The sequence below is a fragment of the Phascolarctos cinereus genome, unplaced genomic scaffold (genome assembly GCF_003287225.1).
Source record: "Phascolarctos cinereus isolate Bilbo 61053 unplaced genomic scaffold, phaCin_HiC Scaffold_726;HRSCAF=1367, whole genome shotgun sequence".
Taxonomy (NCBI): Eukaryota; Metazoa; Chordata; class Mammalia; order Diprotodontia; family Phascolarctidae; genus Phascolarctos; species Phascolarctos cinereus.
In genome coordinates this window covers 4,825,990-4,851,148 of record NW_027556098.1, presented here as the reverse complement: position 1 = coordinate 4,851,148, position 25,159 = coordinate 4,825,990, and the positions used below count along the sequence as shown (strand labels likewise).

Genomic DNA, 25,159 nt, shown 5'->3' with positions numbered 1-25,159 from the left:
ATAGCCAGCATGGTGTAGTGAGAAAGGTACATTAGATTTATGACCAGAACTTCAACTCTGCTGAGGCTGGGGAGGATGGCCTTAGGTAGGTCACTTCAATTTTCTGGGCTTCAATTTCTTCATCTGTTCAATGAGGGAAATGGCCAAGATGATCTCCAAAGTTCCTTCCACCTCTAGACAATGATTCTATTATTCTATGATCCTACTTCTTTGAAACAAACTTAGTGATTTTGAATTGAGATACAGTTAAGAGGACAAAAATTTTCTCTACAGAGGCATAGGAAATAATTGCTTAAATCATTAGAGAATATCTAGTTCAGTACTTGTTTAAATTACAGGAATGACACATTCTTGGCCAGAGATGGCATATACTTAATAAAGGCTTTTAAGAATATATTTGTCTGGTGTCTGTAAAACCAAAGGGGCCTTAAAATGAAAAGGAATAGATGTGAAATCATTCTAAAGTAGAAGAAAGATGGGTGCTATAAATGCACAGAGAACTAACCAACCAACTTGGATTTTTAAAATATATGTACAGAAGATGGAATAAAGGACAGGTAACAAGATGAATACATGAAATTGTCACAATTGTGTCACAATAATGTCAGGAGTGTAAAAGCTTAGAATGAATTGAAGCTAGTGAGGAAAGCCTACAACACAAATATTTTTAGTGCTTTATTGAGAGAAGGAGGAGGCTCAAAGAAAGTCTATGACTGATGCTGGGGGTGGATGGGACAATGATGAATGCTGAAAAAATTGTTCCTCTTTTCTCTGCCAAAGAGAATGGTATTGGGAGCACAAATAATAAGATGAAAACTGCTTATGGGATATGCTCTTCATATCCCATATCTTCAGGTAGTAGAGATCATCGCTGTGCCCTGGATGAATTTGAGTCACTCAGTCCAGGTGAACATCCTCAGATACTGAAAGACCTGGACACTACAATTACTGAGTCATCATCAGTGATATGTGAAAGGTTGTGAAAAATGACTGAAGTGCTATAGGACTAGAGAAGGGTAGGGATTTTTCCAGTTTTCAAGGAAGGCAAGCAAAGTGGATCTGTAATCTGTGGGTTAATGGCTCAACTTCATTTCCTGGCAATATTAAGGAGATGGTTATTGCCTTATCTAAAAAAAAGGATGCAGCAATCACCAAGTCATCATGTATTCAGCAAAGATAGGTCATAGGTGACTAAATTTATTCCCTTTTTTTGACAAAGTTACTAAACTAGGAAATAGTGTACATATAGTTTGCCTAGAACTTTGCACGGTGTTTGAGAAAATATCTGAATCTATTCTTTTGGAAAATGATAGAAAAATGAGATATATTCACAACTGACTGAATGGCTGGACTCAAAGAACAGTCATTAATGGTTCAATGTCAGCTTCGATGGAAGTCTCCAGTAGGGTCACCCAGTACTATATACCGAACATTTCAATCAATGACTCGGATAAAGGCATAGATATCATCTTTTTCAAACTCTCCGATAACACAAAGATAGTTACACTGGATGTCAGGTTCTCAAAAGATTGTGACTAGGTTAGATTACTGCTCCAAAGCTAATAAATAAGACATGTAATAGGGATAAATGTAAAAAATTACATTTTACAGTTTGAATTTTTCATTTCAAAAGTATAAAACAAATCTTAAAAAAGAGCTCATGGTTTCAGTAGACTACAATTTCAATATGAATCAACAATGTGAAATGACAATTAATGATGATATCTTAGGTAACATTAAAAGAGGCATAGTGTGTAGGACCAGGAATGTAACAGTGCTATTGTACTCTGCCTTATTCTTACCATATTTAGAATATTGTGTTAAGTTCTGGGTGTCATAGTATAGGATAAGTCCATAGGAGGACAATTAGGATGGTAAAGAGCCTTAAGTTCACATGAGGATGAGTTAAATAAGCCAAGTTTGTTTAGCCAGGAAAAGGAAAAACTCAGGGAAGTCCAACAGGTGAGAAAAAAATTGGAACATAATTTAAAAAAAAAAAAGCCCATAAACTGACACTTTCCGACTCTGAGCTCACTTGACCCCTCTCTGGCAGTAAGGCTGTACTAACAGACTCAAGAACACAACACAAGCTTAAAATAAAACCCACTTTTTTCCCCTGGTCCCCTCTCCCTCTTTCAAGTGCCATGGAGACCCCAGCTTCAAGCTGTGGGAATTCACTCTGACTGGGACAGATGGCTAGGTGACCACAGTCCATCAGGAACAAAAGCCTCCTGAGGGGCCACAACACTATAGAATCAGCACTGCAAAGCTCTGAACTGCCAGTGCCAGGGCAGAACACTAAGGAATAGAGAGATTGGGACAGGAAATGTACACTTTGGGGGCTGTGTACCACTCTACCAAGCCTGAGAGAAAGAACATAGGATCCAGCTGGGGCCAGTTCTGACCACCCAAAAGTCAGATGAGGCAGAGACCTAAGTAGGCTGAGGTGCTTTAAGATACCCACCCCCAAGGAAAACACAAAGAGAGGGAGTCACAAAGTGAGTGATGGGGAAAACGGGGGGGGGGGGGAGAAAGACTGAAATTACCAGGATTTCAGAAAAAAGAAAATTCAAAGATCTTGAACATAAACAGATAAATCAACAGGAAAAACAGTAACAGATCTAGTAAAAAGCATTTAGATATCTATGAATAGATACTGCAAAACAAAGGAAAATGATTCAACACTTGATAAGTCAGAGGACCCTGGGGCATTTGAAGAGAATATGGAACTACAACACAATGTTTATGAGTCGTTCAAAAGAGAAATGAGAAGTAAGGAGAGCAGAATTTATGGCCTACAAAGCAAAAATAATGAGCAGAATGGCAAAATGAAAAACTGGAATCTACAGCGGCAAGCCTCATCAAGAAACAAAAGAGATAATAATAGATTGGGAAGAAAATACACAGAAGTGAAAGACAATCTAGAAAAATAGAAGCAAAAAATAATAACATTAAAAGAAAATATGCTCACTATGCAAGCCAAACATACTGATCTTGAAAACAGGTTGCACAGAGACAGCCTAAGGATCATAGCCCTTCCAGAAGAACATGACAGGACAAAAAACAAACAAACAAACAAAAACAAACAAAAAACACCAATGTCATAACAAAGGAAAGGATAGAAGAGAAATGACCAGATCTTCTGAAAATAGAAAATGAAATTTCAATGAAAGAATTCACAAATTACCTTTAGAAAAAAAAAACCCTAAGGCTGTAAACACATAGTGGTTAAGTTTAATAATTCAAATCAGAAACAAGAAATTCTTTAAGTGATCTTCTAGTACAAAGGAAATGATGTTTGTATAATGCAATATTCTTCTGCACCCACTAGAAAATGTAGGAGTGAGTGGAATAATATGTTCCAAAGAATAATGGAGCTCAGGATGAAGCCCAGGGTGACCTATCCTGTCAATCAGAACTTAACTATACATGAAAAAAGATGAGTGTTCAATAATAAGGCAGAGTTTAAAATATTTTTAGAATTTATTTCTTGGATTAAAAAAATTTCCTTTGTCTGTCTAGGAAATTACATGTGCCTCTTCAAACAAATAATGAAAATGTAGGTGAAGTAATTGGGAATAAAATTCCACCAATTACTTCCCGATCTGTATAAAAGGTAACTGGCCAGCACTGCGACTGGCACATTCTGTCAGTGTTTTCAGAGTAAGTCCTTTCTGTTCTCATCATTCCTAAATTAGTTATTTCTAATTTGCCTCTGGATTTCCTCTAAATATAACATAGTCATATTTAATTCAAAGTGGGCTTATATCCTGGTCAAGGTAGAGTATTTCTTCACTCTTATAGTGAGATCACTTTTTTCCTTTATTATTTTTTTTCCATACTAGAGAAAAATAGCAATAGCAGATCAGTACTACAGATCCAGCCCTTGGTTATTATGTAACAATTATGAGCTACCAGCTGATTGAATGAATGAATGAATGAATGAATGAATGAATGAAAAAAGCATTTAAGAAATCTCAGTAGTGATAGGATTTTTATTCTTTCCTTCCATCACCAAAACTCCCTGCACCCATTTCCCTTATTCCTAGCTTTTACAACAATGCCCAGCCACATAATAGTCATTTAACAGATGCTTGTTAAACGACTTAAACAATTAGTCCATTGGTCAGTAGAAAAGTATTTATTAAGTGCTTACTAGTGTCAGGTACTGTTTTGAGAAAAGAAAAAAAAAGTTCCTGCCCTCAAGGACCATACATTCTAAAGGTGGAGACAACATGTAAATAATTAGATATATATACAAGACAAACAATAGATGGAAGGTAATCTTAGAGGGGAAGGCACTAGTAGCTTGGAGGAAAGACTAGAGATAAAACCAGAAGGGAGAGGGGAGCATTGAGCGAGCTTATTACCTTCCCGGAGAAGGAGTGCCTGTTCCACACTGCTCTGGGGAGCTGCCAGATCAAGAGCACACTTGCCTTGATGGTTTAAGCGTCTCAGGCTTGCACCATAGTCTGCTAACAGATCAATGACTTCTGCATTGGATTGCCTGGCCGCTGCATGCAGTGGGGTATCTAACCATTTGCCTTGGTCAACACTGGCTCCTTAAAAGAACAGACATATCACAAGATATTACTGAGTACTTAGATACAAAAATTTCAAACTATGTGATAGAGAAGAATGAGAAGCCTAAAGTTTGGAGTTTACAGTTGGGGACACCCTAATTGCCAGTAAGTGTTTGACACATTTCTCAGAAAATGATCAATTTTCCATAGTAGAATTAATGCATAAATGAATGAATGAAAAACATTTATTAAGTGCTTACAATAGTGCAAAGCACTATGTTAATCACTGGGAAACAAAGAGAAGTTGTAGTCCCAGTTCTAAAGGGGCTCGAATTACATGGAAAGTTTTTGTTGCAAGTCAGATGGAAAGGTGCCCTCATCCTTAGGCTACACTAGCAAAGCATAGATTAATGCTTCTTCTTTAATAACATTTCCATTCTTAAGATCATATCAGTTTCTGATGAACTATTTAGACTACAAAGGACTTTGCTGGCAGCTGATTCTGTAGCATCTGCTGGTACAGTTGTTAGGCTTCCTGGAATGATGACGGAGGGCACTGAGCTGGAAGCACTGTTATTCCCCAGGGTTCAGGATCTTGGGTCATCTTAATCAGGGTCTGAGGTGAGACGATTGCCATTGTGGCTGTGGCTTGACTTGCTTGGCACACGCCAAGTCTTTTCTATCTCTCATGGTGACTTGCTGCTTTAAACAGGCTGGCTTGCCTGCAGTGTGTGAATGTAAGCTCCTTGAGTACCTAGCCTGTTTTTCATTTTGTTTTTATAACCCCAGTGCTTGGCATAGAGCCTAGCATAGAGCAGGTACTTAACTTTAAAAATGTTTGTTGCATTAGATTATATTGGATTGGACTTAATGGCTAATTCAAGGCCTGGAGTATCTGTAAAACTGTCTAAACTAGAGATTATTTCAAAGTATTTTGATGGAAGGATATAAGAAGTTAAGGATTTTCCCCTTTGAATATTAGTTATTTCAAAAAGCTTTTTTTGCCTGAGAAGTGTGTAACAAAAATAAGAACTTTCAGATTAAGTTCTTTAGGAAAAATTATTGCTTAATTCCGAAAATCTCATAGTATACAAGTTCCCAAAAGGTTGTTTTTATTTTTTTATAAACATTAAGGCAATAAGAAGAAAATATATTAATTTTTTTATTAAAAAAATGAGAAAATAGGGGGCAGCTAGTTGGCGCAGTGGATAGAGCACCGGCCCTGGATTCAGGAAGACATGAGTTCAAATCCAGCCTCAGATACATAACACTTACTAACTGTGTGACCCTGGGTAAGTCACTTAACCCCATTGCCTAGCCAAAAGAGAGAGAGAGAGAGAGAGAGAGAGAGAGAGAGAGAGAGAGAGAGAGAGAGAGAGAGAGAGAGAGAGAGAGAGAGAGAGAATATGAAATCTAAGATCCAGTATTTTCTTTTGTTGAAAATAAAATTTCTCACTTAAATACCCTTTATTTCAATGACTAGACACTGTGTATTCAAAAATTAGTATGGCCACACAATTTTACTTACTCATTCTTCTTGTCATTGGGTTCTTTTATTATTATAAAATCACAAAAATAGTGACTAGAAATGGTGTGAGGAAGATCTGCTGAATGTTGCCCTAGAATCAGCATAATTACCAGCAGCTGAACTTATTAAACCCCCAGGGCAAAGCAAGTCAGTTCTCAGTCCCTGATAAGCCCTGAATATTTGGTCTGTAACAGAAAAACCACAGAAAATCTACTCAGCCAGAACTGCCCTGAGGTCAAAGAAAATAGGTCAGGTCTTTTCAAGGTTGGTCCAAAAATTAATACTTATTTCAACTTTAGGCCAAAACTGAGCTAGTCACCTAGAGTTTTTGTGAACCAAACTGGACCCATATTAGTCTCTACAAGCGCAGTAGCCTTCTCTCCTCCTCGCAAGTCTTCCTGTGTACATGTGAAAAGTTTCAATGACAATCACTGGGTGAAATGGCTTTTCTGCCTACTTCTGACAGATACTTCAGAATTTAAACTGGTTTGGTGTATGAAAAGATTAATTCAGGTCTTGTGGCCAGCTAAAAGCCAAAGTAATGAATTGAAAGACTTTGAGTATCTCTGGAATGAGAACTATTTGCCTTGGCTAACATTAGGAAATTTTCCTTTTGGCAAGACCATCATCTTAGAAACCATGAAGGGTGAATGTCGACCTTGGGTTCATATCAGGGACATGAAAAGATTTCTCAAGGTTACCTAGCTCCAAGAGCTTCTTGACACAGTCTGTCCTCTGATAGTTGCAGGCCACATACAGTGGAGTTCCATGCTGGGGAGCTTCTTGGTCAATGTTAACATTATTTGCCAGCAGGATTTCCATACACTCCCTGTGACCTAATTAACACAGAAGATAACTTCATACAAAAGAAGAAAGTTGTGGAATGTTCAAAGAATCAGAAAATTTTGGAATTGAAAGGGACATCAGCAATCATTTAGTACATGCTTTCATTTTGCAGATGAGGAAACTGAAGGACAACAAGATAAAAGTAAGGCATTTTCCCAAGACCACAATGCTTGTCTGTGACAGAGTCAGGAGAAAAACCTAGGCCTCTCATCTTGACTCTCAGTCCACTGGACATTCTGTTAAATCCCATTGGTTTTATTTTTCACACATCCACATATGAGGATGTTTGTGTGTTTTTCTGAGAAAGTCAAAAACCTGTTTGCATATATTGCGCTGATGTTGTAAGATGAATGATAGAATCAACTGAAAACTACTTCAGATACTAGACTTGATTTATGATTAAAAAAAAAACTATTCATGGTTGATCTGAACATCTCATCTCAAGCATTTCTTTGTAGATAAGCCAGTCACTTTAAGAACTCATTTACGAAGTGATTGAAAACAGTTTCACAAGTTGACTTGGCTATGATCTATGATCATAAAACTATTCGTGGACCTTTATGTTCTCAATTCCTTTTGAAATAAGAAAAATAAAGTCAAGTATTTTATTTTCAAAGAGTGGGTAGATAAGCATGGAAGAGCAAGGACAGTAGGTCATAGGTCATATTCAATGAGTGCACACCCAAGTGCATATGTAAAACATAGGGTTCATACATTTAGGGCTGGAAGGCACTTAGAAGCCATCAAATTAGTTGGAAATCTATTAAGAATGGGTTTTGAGTCCAATTTCTAATATAATTAAGGACAAATTACCTTTCATTAATTTCAAGTACATATAATATGTAGAATTAGGCCAATGAAGTGCTGACTGGTAAAAATCCTTAGAATGTTTATCTAATGAAATAACAAAAATGATTTATAATTACAGCGATTATTTCATGTCAATGAGGTTTCTGAAGTCTCCAAGTTTTCTGTAAGCAGTTTATTGCCTTTGGTAGTTTATTACCCTTAAAAATCTTGTCTATTTCTTTAATTTATTTAGCAACCTCTTTCTTTACAGACAACACAAAGCAAACTTCTCTCCAGTCTTTTCAGAATTATCACAACTTAAAAATTAATAGAGTGAATTTATTTGTGTATATGTGAGTGGAAGTAAGTTCACATAGCCATGTAAAATCAGGAATTAGGATTTTGGTTGTATTTTCTGAAAGAAAAATTGTTAATTTAAGTAAAAACACTATTCCTTTATTACAAATACCAGTAAAGTGTTGCCTGAGCCTGAGACTCAGTTAGAAATATGAAAAATTAGAAGAACTTCTGAGAAATCTAATTTTGAAATTTGAAACATTTCCAGTTATTTGTGCATATAAATGGCTTAAGTGAAGGCAGACTGTCTCTCTCCATAAACAATGATTAATTTTGAAAAAAAGAACTATAAATAGATCCTAATTAGTGAATTTGTCAATGGTTCTTCAATTCTGGACAATAAACAGTGCTCAGTCTTTAGCCATAACATGTACTTTATACACATGTGAGGATAACTTAGTACAGGCTCCAGGTGTGAGTAGGTGGGCCCTGCCCAAAGTTCAAAGAAACGATTTAGGTCATTCAAGACCAACTCTCATTTGCCAACCTTTCAGAGAGAAAGAGATGTTTCTGGCTAAGAGAAAAAAAAAAAAGATTTTCTAAAGCACCTTATAAGATGTACCAAAGTAACAAGTACAATATCTGAGGTTCCATCCCAAAGTGTATGAATTAGATTGTATCATCGGGCAATCAAATAGTCATGGGTGAATGATACCAAGTGTTTATCATATCATGAAATGGGAACAGGGAGAACTAGAACTTTTGTGTCTTTTCTTATAACATCATAACAAAGAGTCTCAATAACTGACCTGTCTGCAATACCACTACTAGGTCTGTGTATTCCAAAGAGATCATAAAAAAAAAAGGTGAAAGGACCTACGTATACAAAAATATTTATAACAGCTCTTTTTTGTGGTGGCCAAGAATTGGAGGGATGCCCATCAAATGGGGAATGGCTGAACAAGTTGTGGTCTATGAATGTGATGGAATACTATTATTCTGTAAGAAATGATGAGTAGGCAGATTTCAGAAAAACCTGGAAGGACTTAAATGAACTGATGCTGAGTGAAGTGAGCAGAACCAGGAAAGCATTATAGATAGTAACAACAACATTATACAATGATCAACTTTGACAGTCTTAGCTCTTCTCAGCTATACAATGATCTAAGACAATTCCAAGGGACTCATGATGGAAAATGCTATCCACATCCAGAGAAAGAACTATGGAGTCTGAATGCAGATCAAAGTATGCTATTTTCACTTTTGTTTTTTTGTTTTTTCTTTCTTACAGTTTTTCCCTTTTGTTCTGATTCTTCTATCACCACATGACTAATGTGGAAATATGTTTAACATGATTGTAAATGCATAGCCTTTATCAGATAGCTTGCTGTCTTGGGGAGGAGGGAGGAAAGAGAGAGAGGGAGAAAAATTTGGAATTCAAAATCTTACAAAAATCAATGTTGAAAATTATCCTTACGTGTAACTAGAGAAAAAAAATATTAAATAAAAAAAGGAAAAAAAGAAATGCTTATGCTTAAAAAAATAACCTATTTGACCAGGGGCAAATAACTATTACTCCCTGCCACAATTTATTCATCTCTAGAATAAACTAATATTCGTCCTTTTATACATGTCCAAAGATTATGTGTTCAAAGCATTTTAAACTTCTAAAGAAGTTTAAAAAGATGAGGTGCTTTTTGATCCAAAGTGTTTATGTCCTTAAGATGGGTAGAAAGACTCTATCTTAAGCAACAGTTATACTCTTTGAATATGACCTATAACCAATTGTCCTTTTCCTTCAGTGCTTAGCTTATCAGATCATACCCATTCTTTGAAAATAAAATACTTGACTTTATATTCCTTATTTCAAAAGGAATTGAGAACAGAGGGGTCCATGGTTGGTTTCATGATCATAGCCAAGTCAACTTATGAAACTGTTTTTCAATCACTTCATAATTGGGTTCTTAAAGTAACTGGCTTATCTACAAAGAAATACTTGAGATAAATAGTTGTTTCTATCATAAATCAGGTCTAGTATCTGAAGCAGTTTTCAGATGATTTTATCATTTATCTTACAACATCAGTACAATGTGTAATCTTAATGTAGTACTTGCGACTTTGCTTTTGTAGACTCGATAGCAAGCAAACTAGCAAAAAGCCTGCCCGGGGACTGAGCATCATTCTTATGAACATGCTACAAAAGCAGCCCACAGGACACAGAAGGACAGGAGAGGACCTCAGACCAAGGGAGACTGTGAGAAGAGTTGCTTCACCTCTGCAAATGCAAAGTTAAAGTATTCAAATTAATACAATGTTCTATTACCTTCCCCACCCCGCACCTCGCACCCCCCACCCCAGCAATGTAAGGTATAGTCAACAGGTAGAGACCAGAACATCTCTTTCGAGGTTAATGCCTAATTAATTACAGACTTCTAATGTGTTTCCCTACCTCAATTTTTTCCCCATTCCAGGCCATCCTCCACTCAACTGCCTAGTGATTTCCTGAATTTCTGTTTTGATTGTGTCATCCCCCTTTTTCCAGTGGCTCCCTATTACCTCTAGGATAAAATAACGTCCTCTGCCAAGTATTTAAAGCCCCTCACAATCCCGTCACTCCCTGACTTTCCACACTTCTTACACTCTTCCACTCCCCTCAACATGATCCAGCTGTGTGGTTCCATGCACAGTTTCACCCATACGGCCCTACTTCTCCCATCTCTGGATGTCCTGGATGTTCTGTTTCCTCCTCCCCTCTGCACCTTGAAATCCCTGGTTACCTTCAAGACTTAGCTCACATATCACCTTCTACATCAAGCCTCCCTGCCCAGTGCCAGCGATCATCCTCCCAAAATAACATTGTTTTGATTTTGTATATAACATTATATTTACTTGAGAAAAGCATGTCATAGTGGAAAATAGAGCTGGCTTGAAAGCCACAAGGACCAAAGTCTCACCTTTGACACATCCTGGCTGAGGAACCCTGGACAAGCTATTTAACTTCTGAGTGTTCTCTAGGCAACTCTTGAAGACTATTAAGTATTCCAAAACAGATGCTGACCTGTATTGGTGGAAGGAGTTTTCCCATATGGGAGTTCTCTATACCAATGAAATCACACATCCAATCCTATCCCTATGTATACACTTACATATCTGCTGTGGACATTATCTTCCCCATTAGAATGTAACCTTCTTGAAGGCAGGAACTATTCCACTCTCTTCTTAGTTCCATAGTTCCTGGCACAGAGAGTACTTAATAAATGCTTGTGGATGATTGACTGCTTACACAAAGTCCCTCAAACACACAATCAAGGGATACTAAAGCCTAGGCTGTAGCCTGGGGCACCCAGGTTTGAAGCCTGTCTCCTCACCTTACCTCTCTTCACGGCCTCATGGATGGGTGAAGCCAGGTGATCATCAAGCTGTGACTTTGCTCCAAAAGCAAGGAGCAGGTTGACACAGGCAGGGCTCCCACTACAACATGCATTAAAGAGAGGTGTGATTCCATGCACGGTGGTTCCATTTACCTGGTGAGAGTAATAACACTTTATTTTTATATCACATTTTAGTTTCCTAAGCCTTTTTAGGTATTTGATCCTCACAACAACTCTGTGAGCTAAGCATGAAATCTGTTCTGCCTGTTTTATAGAAGAATTTTTTTTTACAAAAAGTGATGAACATTTATGCTTATTTTACAAAAGAAAAGTCTATAATTTGCCTGACATCAGAGGATTATATAAGGAGCAGAGCAGGAATCGGAACCCAGGTCTTTGGATTCAATTCAACACCAAATTATGCCACACTGTGCTACCTCTGATGTTTACTACTAGTGTGTTTTGGGGTAATTTGCTTAACTTCCCTGAGCCTCAGTTTCCTTGTCTCTAAAATAAGGGGGTTGTATTAAGTGGTTTCTGAGGTCCCCTTTAATTTTAGATCTATGATCTGGGGATCCCACTAACCTAAGAACCTCTTTGAAAAGAACTAGGTTCTGAAAGGAAAAGTGAAGAGTGCTTGAAGTTTGTGTTTTTGAAATAATTCTTTTTGGTCAAAAGAGATTAAAGAAAGAGGGGAAAGACGCAAGTGTATAAAAATGTTTATGGCAAACATGTTTATTAATGAGGTAGGTGAGGAAGCGCAGGACTTAGATGCTGAGGAGATACAGCCCCAGGTGCCCCCCCAACCCCTACCATCATGAGTACCACCACCCTGCTGCTACCCACCAGTCAGAAGTCCACGCCCCAGTTCAAAGAACAAAGAAGACAAAACTTGAGAAATAACTTACAAGAAAATTAAATTACAGGAAAAGCAGACAACCAGAAATACTAACTATAATAGAAAAGTATCTGGAAACTCAATCCAGAAAGTGCCAAAAGTTTACCAGCACCAAAATGAATGATAAAGAAAATGTTAATTGACCTATTATGCCCTATTATGAAGAAAAAAATATCCCAACAGTACAAAGAAATGGCATTCCTTTAGAATCTGCCAATGTATTGACAAATTCAGCCATAGATATTGATATATGCTATCCTGAGAGCTGATTGAACTACACAAGTGTTACCAAATGAAGATGACTTTAAAATTCACTGTGTGTCACTTGGCCAAACCTTTTGCCTTAAAACAGGCTGGCACAACATACTGCCCACCAGTGGCATGTGGCCTACCCAAGGATTTTGGGCAGCTATCATGTTACCCGCAGCAACCAATCATTATCAGTCAGATGGCCTATGGGCCATATGTTGTGCAGGCCTGGCTTGAATGAAATAGTAAGGAGAAATAACTAATTACAGAGAAATTGAAGCAAGATTCTGCCTTGCCAAAGGCTCTTATTGTGGCAGAAGTATACAGTGTAAAGTTAATTCATTTCGAAAGATGAAAGGTCTAGGACAAGTAAGACGACATCAACTATTGTTCCTAAAAGAAGGCCTCAGTCTGTAGCTGTGAAAAGTGGTAGAACAGCATCTGTTTCTGTTTCCACTAAATCTGATGTCCCTGCTTCTTCCCAGAACAAAACAGCCTTTCACCCTTCCAGGAAAAAGCAGGTTGATGCCATCCAGAAAAAGGAGAAGAAGGCCACTGTTACAACCTCTGTCAATGTTATTATCCAAAGAGAATCTCATAAAAAGAGATTCCCTCTCCCAAATCTAATTCTACCGAATATCAAGACAAACCTGATTTCTGGTACAAAAGAAAATGAACTATCATCAAATTTAGGACATATGTAGCTGCAACTAGTAGTGATTCGGAATCTAAACTGGCTTCAACTTTCAGCAGCAAATTCAGAGAGGATTCCAAAACTGTTGATAAGAGAAGATACACTTTAGCAAAAGCATCCATCAATATGGGAAGAACTAAACTAACCAAAGAATCAACAGAAACAAGAACAGCTTGTCTGGTTGAGTGGCAAAATGACAAAAGATGAGTAATTAAAAGACCACCTATGTATGGTCTATCTGAGTGGTGGTCCAGAAAGACTCAACTGGATGGAATTGCCAAAAGAAAAACTAGTTGAGTCTTTCTGGACCACCACTATAGAAGAAGATGAGCAAAGATTATTCACTGATAAAGTGAACAAAATATTTTCTGAATACTTAAACTTAATTAGGGATGTCCAAGGGAAGAAGTACTTTTAACACTGGAGGAGCTCATTTTAGGTTAGGAGGAGCTCATTATAAAAATTCCAGATGCCAAGAAACTTTTTTAAGTATTGGATATGCCTTGCACACTTTGAACCAATTAGAAGCTCTCTTATAAGCTCCCCTCCAAATACCTTTAAAAATGACTCTAAACAAATTCTAGAGCAGCAGAATCCACAAAAAGATGGCGTGTAACAAATTTCCAGTCCAAGATAAGTTAGAAGGTTGTCAGGAAAGGTCTGTTGCACCAGGGTGAGAAAAGAGCACAGTCAAGTGCATGCCTCGCTAACCCAGACTGTGCCCCGGTAAACCTGGAGCAGGCCTGGGGGGGGGGGGGTGACGGAATCAGTGGCAGCAGTGGCAGTTTCCAGATCTCTCAAGCCACAAATGCCAAAGACAACTTAGAAGGTCAGCAGGAACGGTCTGATGCATCTGGGTAAGAGAAGAGCACAGGCCAGCACAGGCCAGCAGCATAGCCCAGGCCCCAGCAAATCAGAAGCAAACCTTGGGAGGGACTGAAGCAACAGCAGCAGAGGCAGCGGCTGCTTCCGGGGCTCTCAGCCAACAGATGGTAAGGAGGTTGGACAAGTGGTCAGAAGGAGATTACAGGGGTCTTTTTGCTAGCACTAAGGCAGGACCCTGTTGCTTTACCCATACTCGGTTCCATGTTGCAGTCTTGGGTGGCAGCCTCAGGGCAAAGAGGAGTACTAGCATAGCAGAGCTTGTGGCCACAGTAGAAGGGGGACCCTCCTCACAGTTACAGGGCAAAAAAACAGTGCTTGTGGTCATTCACAGACCAGGCAGGAAGAGTAGTAAACACCTCTCCTTTCACAGGGTTCCCAAAGTGGGTGATACCACCCCTTTGGGGTGCTAAAATGATCAGAGGGGGTATAGTAGCCTCAGGTGCAAATGGGGATCAGTGGAAGCAATAGGAAAGAAGAGAAGATAAGAAGATTTTGAAAAACTGTTCATATATGTTTTATCTATTGTGTAATAGAGTGATTACATTATTTTCCAAATAAACACACAAAATGCAAGTTATAACCAATCAATGGTCAAGTCTGCCAACAGGTCTTAATAAGCAAGTGTTGGCAGGTGAGCATGTCACACGTTGTTGGGAAATATAGGATGCATCAGCAGGAATATGTGCATGTTTATAATAAGATACTATACAGTTATATGATGCAATATTGTGTCATCAAAATTTCAATGCAAAAAACCCCCACAAATTTACAATAAATTATTAATTTAATATGTATCATTTAAAAAATATTTTATATTTTTTGAAATGATGCAAACTTAAAAAAAAAACATTGAAGGGTTAAAGAAAGTGGATTTCTAAGGAGGTGCTGAGTAATTTTTATTTTAAAAAGGGCAGTAGGCCAAATAAATTTGGGAACTTACGCCTTAGATCAAACCACCTTGGAAGAACTGAAAACTTATAAGTCCCTAGAAGTATCTCTGAAAAGAGTTGCACAAAGGTCCCTGAAGTTTGTGACAGCACTCCCTCCACCTCGGAAGCAGAGCCCTATTGTAACCAAGAGTTAAAAATCAAGTAATAGGCTGGGAAAATGAGCAAACAACAGAAAAAAAAAATTCTGACTATAGGAAGTTACTATGGTGACAAGAAAAATCAAAACACACACTCAGAAGAACTCAACAAAGTCAAAGCTCCTACATCCAAAGCCACCAAGAAAAATATGAATTGATCTCAGACCGCGGAAGAGCTCAAAAAGGATTTTGAAAATCAAATAAGAGAGATAGAGGAAAAATTAGGAAGAGAAATGAGAGTGATGCAAGAAAATCATGAAAAACGAGTCAACAGCTTGCTAAAGGAGACACAAAAAAAAATACTGAAGAAAATAACACCTTAAAAAAATAGATTAGGCCAAATGATCAAAGACACCCAAAAAGCCAATGAGGAAAAGAATACCCTAAAAAGCAGAATTGGCCAGATGTAAAAGAAGGTTTAAAAGCTCACCCTGATATCCCAGAACCAGTGGTTAAAATAGAAACTGAGAGATTCCATCAATCACCTCCTGAAAGAGATCCCAAAATGAAAATTGCCAGGACTATTGCAGCCAAATTCCAGAGTTCCCAGGTAAAGGTAAAATTATTGCAAGCAGCCAGAAAGAAACAGTTCAAATATCATGGAGCCACAGTCAGGATAACACAAGATTTAGCAGCTTCTACATTAAAGGATTGGAGGGCTTGGAATATGATATTTCAGAGGGCAAAGGAGCTAGGATTATAATCACCTACCCAGCAAAACTGGGGAGGAAATAGTCATTCAATGAGATAGAGGACTTTCAAGCTTTCTTGATGAAAAGATCAGAGCTGAATAGAAAATTTTGCTTTCAAATACCAGACTCAAGAGAAGCATGGAGGGGCAGCTAGACGGCATAGTGGATAAGAGCACTGGCCCTGAAGTCAGGAGGAACAGAATTTAAATCCGGCCTCAGACCAAACACGTGACACTTGCTAGCTGTGTGACCCTGGGCAAGTCACTTAACCCCAATTGCCTAAAAAAACCAAAAAACAAAAAACAAAGAGAAGCATGGAAAGGGAAATCATAAGAGACTTAATAAGGTTAAACTATTTACATTCATTCCTACATGAGAAGATGATATTTATAACTCATAAGACCTTTCTCATTATTACAGTAATTAGAAGGAGTATTATATAATATAATTATATAAGACAGAGGGCCGAAGTGTGAGTTGAATATTAAGGGATGATATCTAAAAAAAAAAGTTTAGGGGTAAGAAAGGAATGTACTGGAAGGACTTTTGATAAAGAAATGCTTTCTATCTCTAGAGGAGGAACTGATGGGATCTAAATGCCGATTGAAGCATAATTCTTTCATTTTATTTTTTTTGCTTTTATTTTTGCAACATGGCTAATACGGAAATATATTTTTCATAATTTCACATGTATAATTGATAACCCATTTCATGCCTTCACAATGGGTAGGGGAGGAGTGGGAGGAAGGGATAAAATTCAGAACTCTAAATGTTTTAAAAAATGAATGTTAAAACAAATAAATAATAACTACTGAAAAATAAAAAAATATACTTATGATTGCCCTAGCAAATCCCAGGACCTTAAACATTCCCCCAACTCCTATAATTTAACACTCCTTCCTCTCCTCCCCCCAAATGCTCTAATTCTTTCCATTCTCAATCCATATTGTACCTGCCAGGCATGACTAAAGATAACATGGTCTAACAAGGGTTGAAGAAACCAAAAACCAATGTGTTTCCCCATGATCCCAAATATTATCTCTGAGATGAACTGTCTCATCCTGCTAAGAAATCCCTCCCCAGTTTGCAATATTTCCTAACAGTTTACATAGGATTTAGAGACAGAAGAAAACAGATATCATCTGGTCCAACTGTGTCCTTTTACAGCTGAGGAAATCAAGGCTCAATTTAATCAAGAGGTAAAGTGACTTGTCTAAAATCACAAAGATAACATGAAACTGACTCCAAATCCAGAGTTCTTTTTGACGTACTATTTGGCTTTCCTGCCTTGTCCCTGAAAATGATCATCATCAAAAAAGGAGTGAGAGTCCTAGTAATGGAATCTCTACTCTCATCTAGTACCTTCTGTGGGCGAGGCACAATACTGGCTGAATAAGAACAGTTTTAGACTTCAGTGATTGATGGAGATCATTAAGATTCCAAGGACATTCTGCTGAGGAAGCCAATGGCAGAGCTTAGTATAATAGAATGCTTTGGGTTAAGAGCAGGTATCAAAAGGAAGAGCCATACCTAGAGAGGGATATGCCCTGGTTTTCCCAGGGCATGAGAATCAGAGGATACTAAAAGCACTTGCAGTTCTTCAGCATTGTAAAAACTGAACTCAGCACCTTGTCAGCAAGAACGATTTGTTAGCATAGGATACTAATAAAGGAGGGCTTCCTTTTCCCTTCTCCCTCATGGTGGTCATGGTGAGCTGCCCCTGCCCAGTCTTATCCTGCCCTCTCTTCCACTCCCTGTGCAGCATCCTTCTCAGTGATCATTTCTCATTGTCCTGGAGTCACTGTCTCTCTACTACAACCGAATTTACCTTGGAAAAGTGACTCCAGAACATACTTTATACTCTGGGTCGTAGTCACATTTGTGCCCTGCCATGACGAAATGCCATGGTCAAGGGCAAGTTTCTGAATAAAGGTCTTAATGAAATGCACAGTAGCCAAAGTTAGTGTACATCGTTACTCACGTGGGCACCATGCTCCAGTAAGACTTTTGCACATGCAACATGGCCCCCAAGACAGGCTTCGTGAAGAGAAGAGACGCGGTTTATTGTCACGAGGTTCACATTGATTCCCTAAATCAGAAAAAAAAAAAAAAGGATTGACTACTATGTTTGGGAGAGTAATGACAATATCTTCCCCCCTCAGTTTTAGATGTTCTAGAAATTAACAAGATCTGTTGATATTAAGTAGGAAAGGAGAAGGGATGCTTAAGAGAGGTATAAGAGAGATTGGACTAGGGTGAGATGGAGGGGAGCGAGGTTATGGTTAAACAGGGAAGATGTGGAACTCATAGAATTACAAAGTGCTCAAAGAACAAAAATAGCTGCCCAGAGCCGTGCATTCCAATCTCCATTCCAACCTACAACTACCCATTGGGGTGAGGCTTTTTTTTAATTATCTGACTTATTTTTCAATTATGACTCCACACACACATAATAAAGAAGAAATACCCTAGTCTACCTGGCTCCTGAGAATAAGTCTGAAAGAAGAAATAAATTTAAACATCTAAAGGAGGTCAGGGTCTGGAAAAGGCTGAGATTAGAAAACATTAAGTAAAGAGAATAAATAATTCATTAGCTTCACAGCTCTCTCATAAGAGACAGTTGCATTAGATTCTTCCAGGATCCCAAAACTTAAAAACTGTATAACCACCACTTGGAAATGGACAAATGCTTCAATATAAAATCTTAATCACTGGTTTTCAAATGACAGTATAATTTTTGAACTCTTTGGTGATTGCATTGTACTCATTTATCCATATTATTAGGGTGTGAAAGTTTTTTTTTTAAGTTTGATTTTTACTGCTTTTATAGAGGTGGTACAATACATAATGATTACATGATTAGCTGCCACTAGATCCCCCAAACATTAGCATCTGGGGTCACATTGCCAACCTGTCCATTCAACCCTAGCCTAGACTCAAAGGAGACCCTGATCCTGGTGCTAGTGCCTCATCCTTTTTAAATTAATTTGTATATATTCTGATTTTACTTATCTGGGTACTCTTCAGTAGGATGGAAATGGTAGAATGGTTCAGTTTTTGTCTTTGTATTCCTAGTACTAGCATAGTGCCTGGCATGCATTAGTTGCTGCATAAATTCTCGTTGAATAGAAAGGACAGGAATGGAATAGAACTGAGGAGGAATATGTGGGCTGTACTTCAGGCCTGTCCTAGTGGTGGTCCCACTCTACCCTTGGGCTCCTGTCCTATTTCCTTGTTCCAAATTACCTCTTTTTACCCTAGTATTTAGGGCCTTATCTTATTGTCCCATGCTTTTGTTTGTGCCTTAATTCCTCAACCATTTGCTTAATTTGTTGATTTATTTGTTGACCTACCCACCTCACAAATCCTCTGTTAACAGGGTCCTGCCTTGATTAATTAATTAATCAATCAATCAATCAATCAACTAGTATTTAACAGGTTCTGTGCTAGGACAAGTACAAAGAATGAAACAATCCCTGATTACCATGAGATTATATCCTAATAAGGGAAACAGCAAGTACATAAAAAATATATACAGAATAGGGGCAGCTAGGTGGCGCAGTGGAGCCCTGGCCCTGGATTCAGGAGGACCTGAGTTCAAATCCAGCCTCAGACACTAACACTTACTGGCTGTGTGACCCTGGGCAAGTCACTTAACCCCATTGCCCCATTCAAAAAATATATATATATATACAGAATAAAGAAAAAAGTTAATATAGACCTATACATGTATATACATATTCATATATAGGTATAAAGTAGTGAAATACAAGGTAGTTTGGGAAGAAGGGGGCTAGCAGTTGGGAGGATCTGGAAAAGTTTCAGGTAGGAGATGGTGCTTTAGCTGCATCTTAAATAATGAAAAGGACTCCATAAGGTGTAAAGAGAAAATACATTCCAGGCATGAGGGATGGCCAGAGATGGTAGATAGAATGTTCCGAGTGAGGAAAAGTGAGACCAATTTGTTTGGAGTGCAGAGTTGGGGTGGGGGGAAGGGAGGAGTATTGTCCAATATTACTGGAAAAATAGCTTGTATAAGGTTTTAAAAGTTAAACAGAGAAATTAATTTTTAACCAAGGTGCAGTAAAAAGCCACTGGAGTTGATCAAGGAGGGTCACATGGTCAAATATTAACAAATGCTTAACAAAAATCACTCTGGCAGCAATGTGGAAGACTCTAAAACATGGGAAAGACTTGGGTCAGGAAAATTAATAACCTATATCAATAATCTGTTGTAATAACCTAGGTGAGAAGTGATGAGGCCCTAGACTTAGGTAGTAGCCATTTGAGCAGAGATAAGGGGTCATATTAGAAAGAGGTTGTGAAGGTATAAACTATAAGATTTGTCAATTACTTGGTGATGTGGGGTGAAAGAGAATGGGGAGTCCGGAAAAATGCCCAGATTATGAACCTGAGACATTAGAAGGATGGTGCTGTCTTCTACAGAAATAAGAAAGTCTAAAAGAGGGAGGGTTAGTGAGAAAGATGAGTTCGGTTTTTGACATGTTAAGTTTAAGATGTCTCCAAGACAGCCGGTTTGATATGTCCAATAGGCAATAGGTGATGTGAGCCTAAAGCTTGGGGGAGAAAATGGAACTAAATATATAGATGTGGGAATCATCTGTGTAGAGATGATAGTTAAACCCATGGGAGCAGTAGCAGGCAGAAATACAACAAGCACATGCACCCACCCCCCAAAAAATAAAAACTTCTCCAGAAAGATATGGAAAAATGTATCAGTCTAAAGCTTGATAAAGAAATCCAAGAAAAAGTTATAGGAAGTCATTTTTCCCACCCGTCAGCATAAGGTAACAAACAGGGAGGTCTGTGGACACAGGGGATGGGGTCTGGCCGGGAACATCCACAGAGCACTTCAGTGCAGAGAGAGGCTATGCACCAGAGCAAGAGGAGGTCTGAGACCCAGACCTATGGGTGCTATCAGATAGCTTTGTAATCTACTATCCAGTTCCAGGTCACAGATCTAAAACAGATTGAAGAGAGGTTCTGTGCCCAGGTTGGCTTTCTGGATAAGCAACAGTCACAGGACCTAGACAGTCTATCAAGAGAGAAGCAAGTTCAGAAGCATGGAGCATTAGTGTGGCTTACCCCAACCCCATCCCAGAAGCAGAGCAGTCTCAGTTCTAACCCAATCTAAAGCCTTCAGAGGAATAACCAGGTAGGAATCCCAGACCAAAGGGAAATTTGCAATACTGTACTTCTGAACCAGCAGACCTTCTCAGGTGATTGATAGCTGCTAAGTCCAACTGATGCTCAGACCCAAACCCAGGTCAGGAACTTGCAGAGTTCAGAACATTAGGGCAGTGTTCAGACATTTCCCTGGATCAGACCACACTGGGAGCACTGAAGTTTGCAGGTTCCCAGCCAGAGCTGTCCCTGAGAAACTGGAGAGACACAATACTCAATACCCCAAGAAAGCATTAACTGGACCAGCCCAGACCTTCCCTCTAGAGGTATGCATAGCTTGACCTAGCATCAAGCCCAGACTCACACAGTAGACTGAAAGAAAAAGCAAATAAAAAAAAAAGAATCCAACAATAAAAACAGATTATGGTGACAGGGACGCACAAGACACAAACCCAGAAGAAAAGAATGATTCCAAAACATCTACTAGCAAAGCATGAAGGAAGAAGGAGGGAGGGAAATAATTTATTAAGCCCCTTCTATGTGCCAGGGACTGTGCTAAGTACCTTACAACATCTGATCCTCACAACAACCCTCTGATGTAGGTGTTGTTGCTAAATCCATTTTACAGTTGAAGAAACCAAGCTAGACAGAGGTGAAGTGACTTTCCAAGGTCACACAGCTAGTATCTGAGGCTAGATTTTACCTCAATCTTCCTGATTCTGGGACCCAGCACTCTACCCACTGTGTCACCTAGCTACCTCCTAAAAATAGCTTGGGCACAAATTCAACTAGATCTCATGAAAGAAGTGAAGCAAAAGTTGGAAAAAAAAAAGGTTAAAATGCCTTTATGAATCAAATGAGATCACTAGAGGAAAAAAATTGGAAAGGGTACAGCATAGGACCTTAGGGAATAGCCACACTTAGAAAGCATGATGTAGATGAAGGCACAGTCATAAGAAAGTGAGAAGCAGCGGTCAGTCAGGTTAGAGGTGTACCAGGAAACAGGGGATATCCAGAAGTTAGACAGCAATGTCAAATGCAGCAGACGGGTTGAGAAGGACAGAACTGAGAAGAGACCATCAGATGTGCTAATTACTAGTAACTCTGGAGGTTTGAGATGTGTAGGATAATGGGAAAAGCTTAGTGTGAGAAAGGACTGGGATTTAAATCCTGCTTCAGGCACTTACCAGCTTGACACAGTCAAGTCATGGCACTACTCTGAGTGTCAGTTTCCTGATCTAAAACAGGGAAAATAATACTTAACATTATCTACCTCATAAGGTTTTGGGGAAGGCTATACCTTTGTTAACTTAAAATGCTAGAGAAATGTGAGTTGTTATTCCAAATATATTCAAGCCTTCACAAGACCGTAATTCTTTTTTTTTTTTTTAAGGCAATTGGGGTTAAGTGACTTGCCCAGAGTCACACAGCTAGTAGGTGTCAACTGTTTAGTCTGAGGCTGGATTTGAACTCAAGTCCTAATGACTTCAGGGCAAGTGTTCTATACCCTGCACCACCTAGCTGCCCCACATGACCATAATTCTACCTTTGAACCTCAGGGTCCATGAATGGATATTCAATATCTGTGCCACACCTCCTTGCCTGTACTCCTACTTTTTGCTTAATGCTAGACATCTGGATGCCAAATATCTACACATCTGGAGCTCCTCCTACTTCTTGTTGCTGGACCCTTTAGTTCTTGTCCTACCCTGCTTCTATGGGTCTGTCTAATCTTCAAATCACATAAAGTTTCAAATTAATCATTTTGTGAAATTTAGAAAAATATATATTTTTCCTTTTCTTAGATATGACTTGCATTTTTTGAAAGCTGAATGCTTAAAAACCAACTTGCTCACAAGATGGCAGCAGTGCGTCATAGAAAATCTTGGAGTTGGTGAAAATTCTTGGAGTCTTAGAATCATAGAACTTTGCAATTGGAAGAAACCTTAAGACTCCACCTACTCAAAACTCCTCAATGTATAGATTAAAAAACCAAGGCCCAGAAAGGTTGTGTTTTGTATCATGTCACACAAAAATCCAAGGATTCATTGTGTGATGCAAGGCAAAACACAGGCTTTATAAGGTTTAGTTTCTTCATCTATAAAATCAAGAGACTAATCTAGTATCTTTCAATTACAAATATTTGTGATCTCACTCTAGTGCTCCTTCCACAACACTGTGGCTTCTGACTATTAAATAGACCAAAAATTAATAATGGAAGCTATTGATAATGTTGCCAATCTGATCATATTCTGATTTTGTAAGGAAGAAAACAGAAAGGAAAAAGAGGGGAGATTTGGGACAAAGGAAACAATGTTGTGGATAAACTGAATTTGACTTTCAGCAGTCTCCCTCAGTCATTCATCAAAATAGTAAAGGGTAAGCAAGTGCAGTAAAGGAGGAGAGAATCATTGAAAAAAATATGTATTTAATGAAGGCTTTATTGAAAATATTCTTTATTGGTAATTCCCTTTCAGGGACAAAACAGTTCACATACAAGAGGAAGAAATGAAAGCAACATAAAAACCAAAATTTAGTACATAATGTTTAGCACAGTACTTGGCACACAGTAAATATTTCATAAATATTTGCTGCTTATTTTATTGATTAAAATGATGCCATCACTAGTGAGACAAGAGAGATATAGAATAATAAAAGGGTATATATAATAAATCATCTCTTCAGTACACATTTAAATTCTAAATCAAGCACAATTTATTCTGGCTACAATCATTCATATATTTATTAAACCTTTGGCAAAGAGTAAGGACTACCTAAATGTCAACTTGTCTTTCTGTAACAGCTAGGCCTTGGGTTGCAGATCTTGAGCTTTTAAGGAGTAAGTAAAATATAATGCTTCACAGTAAATGTTGACTTACAAACAAGGCTCTTGAAAAGTCTTAATTTTGGCAAAGTAACACGTTTAATTTTTGTTGCTGAGTCTTTCAGTTGGGTCCACTCCTCCTGACCCCATTTGGGTTTTTCTTAGCAAAGATACAAGAGTGATTTGCTATTTTCTTTTCCACCTCGTTTTACAGATAAGGAAACTGAGGCAAATAGGGTTAAGTGATTTGCCCAGGGTCACACAGCTAATAAGTGTTTGAGGGCAGATCTGAACTCAGGAAGATGAGTCTTTCTGACTCCAGGCCCGCCAGTCTATCCACTCTCTCACACAGCTGCCTCTATGCTTAATTTTAATGCACTATGAATGTCAAAGAGGAGGTAAATGAGACAAGGGTTGTTTTGTTTAAATGTAGCACTCCAGCCTGCTATATATGATGGCAACTGAAGACATTCAGGGGTGGAGAGTAAGTAAACAACATTCCCTGATTTTAAATACCAATATGCTCTAGAGGAAACTTGGAGCATACCTAAAGGAAGCTTTAACCTTCTGCTCATCACTCCATGCTAAATCAACCTTCATTCTAACCCTATTGGTAAGATTTAGTATTTACTACACTGTAAAGATTTATTATATACTACACTACTTCTGTAAGACAGGGAGTTGAGTCAAATCAATGAGAATTTATTAAGCACCTACTGTATGCCAGACATTATTCTAAAGTTTTTCATTTCTTAAATCCATTTCAATTCAATAGGCATTTATTAATGTTACAGGCAACAGGACCTACCTTTACGAAGTCTATATTCTATCCATCTTATTTATTTTTCTTTGTATCACCCACAATGCCTTGCACATAATAGGTACTCAATAAATATTTGTTGAAATAAATTCACTTCTTTCTTAGTTAGCAGAGCGTATCGAAAAGGTAGGATTTTAGAAGATCTGAAAAATCCCACCTAAACAAAGGCTTTGTTGTGCACATACATTGTACCATGTTTAGCACATTGTAAACCCTCAGTGAGTATTCAATAGTAATAATGATCTAGTTGCCGCTTCTCTAAAGGTCCCATACTTACTGGCTTAATTTTTCCTTAACATTTTATTATTGATATATTTTAAAATTATATTAATATTAAATATAATAAATTATTACTATATTAATGAATATATTAATTAACCTTTTCCTTAATATTTTGCGGCTATTTAGGCAAACTAGGACATTCTATTACGACCAGTGCTTCTAGGTTATGTGAGCAAATGGCCACATGTTTGCCTCTGCTATTTAGATACTGAAGCCTTTCCTCTGGTTA

At 38.1% G+C, this 25,159-nt stretch overlaps 1 protein-coding gene and 1 pseudogene across 3 annotated transcripts in view; one reads left to right on the top strand and one right to left on the bottom strand.

The window, feature by feature from the left end:
- The window catches only part of ASB11 (ankyrin repeat and SOCS box containing 11), a 115,786-nt gene that overhangs the window by 73,902 nt on the left and 16,725 nt on the right, over positions 1-25,159 (bottom strand). For 2 of the 3 annotated variants that reach the window (XM_021007365.1, XM_021007366.1), the window contains exons 3-6: positions 17,841-17,948; positions 11,357-11,507; positions 6,753-6,887; positions 4,371-4,562 (exon numbers count right to left, since the gene is read on the bottom strand). In XM_021007365.1, coding sequence (XP_020863024.1) covers positions 4,371-4,562; positions 6,753-6,887; positions 11,357-11,507; positions 17,841-17,948 — 586 coding nt within the window. The remainder of the gene's footprint in view (positions 1-4,370; positions 4,563-6,752; positions 6,888-11,356; positions 11,508-17,840; positions 17,949-25,159) is intronic. The other variant, XM_078146098.1, reaches the window with a different exon arrangement.
- LOC144454492 (cytoskeleton-associated protein 2-like) lies at positions 12,172-17,277 on the top strand (annotated as a pseudogene).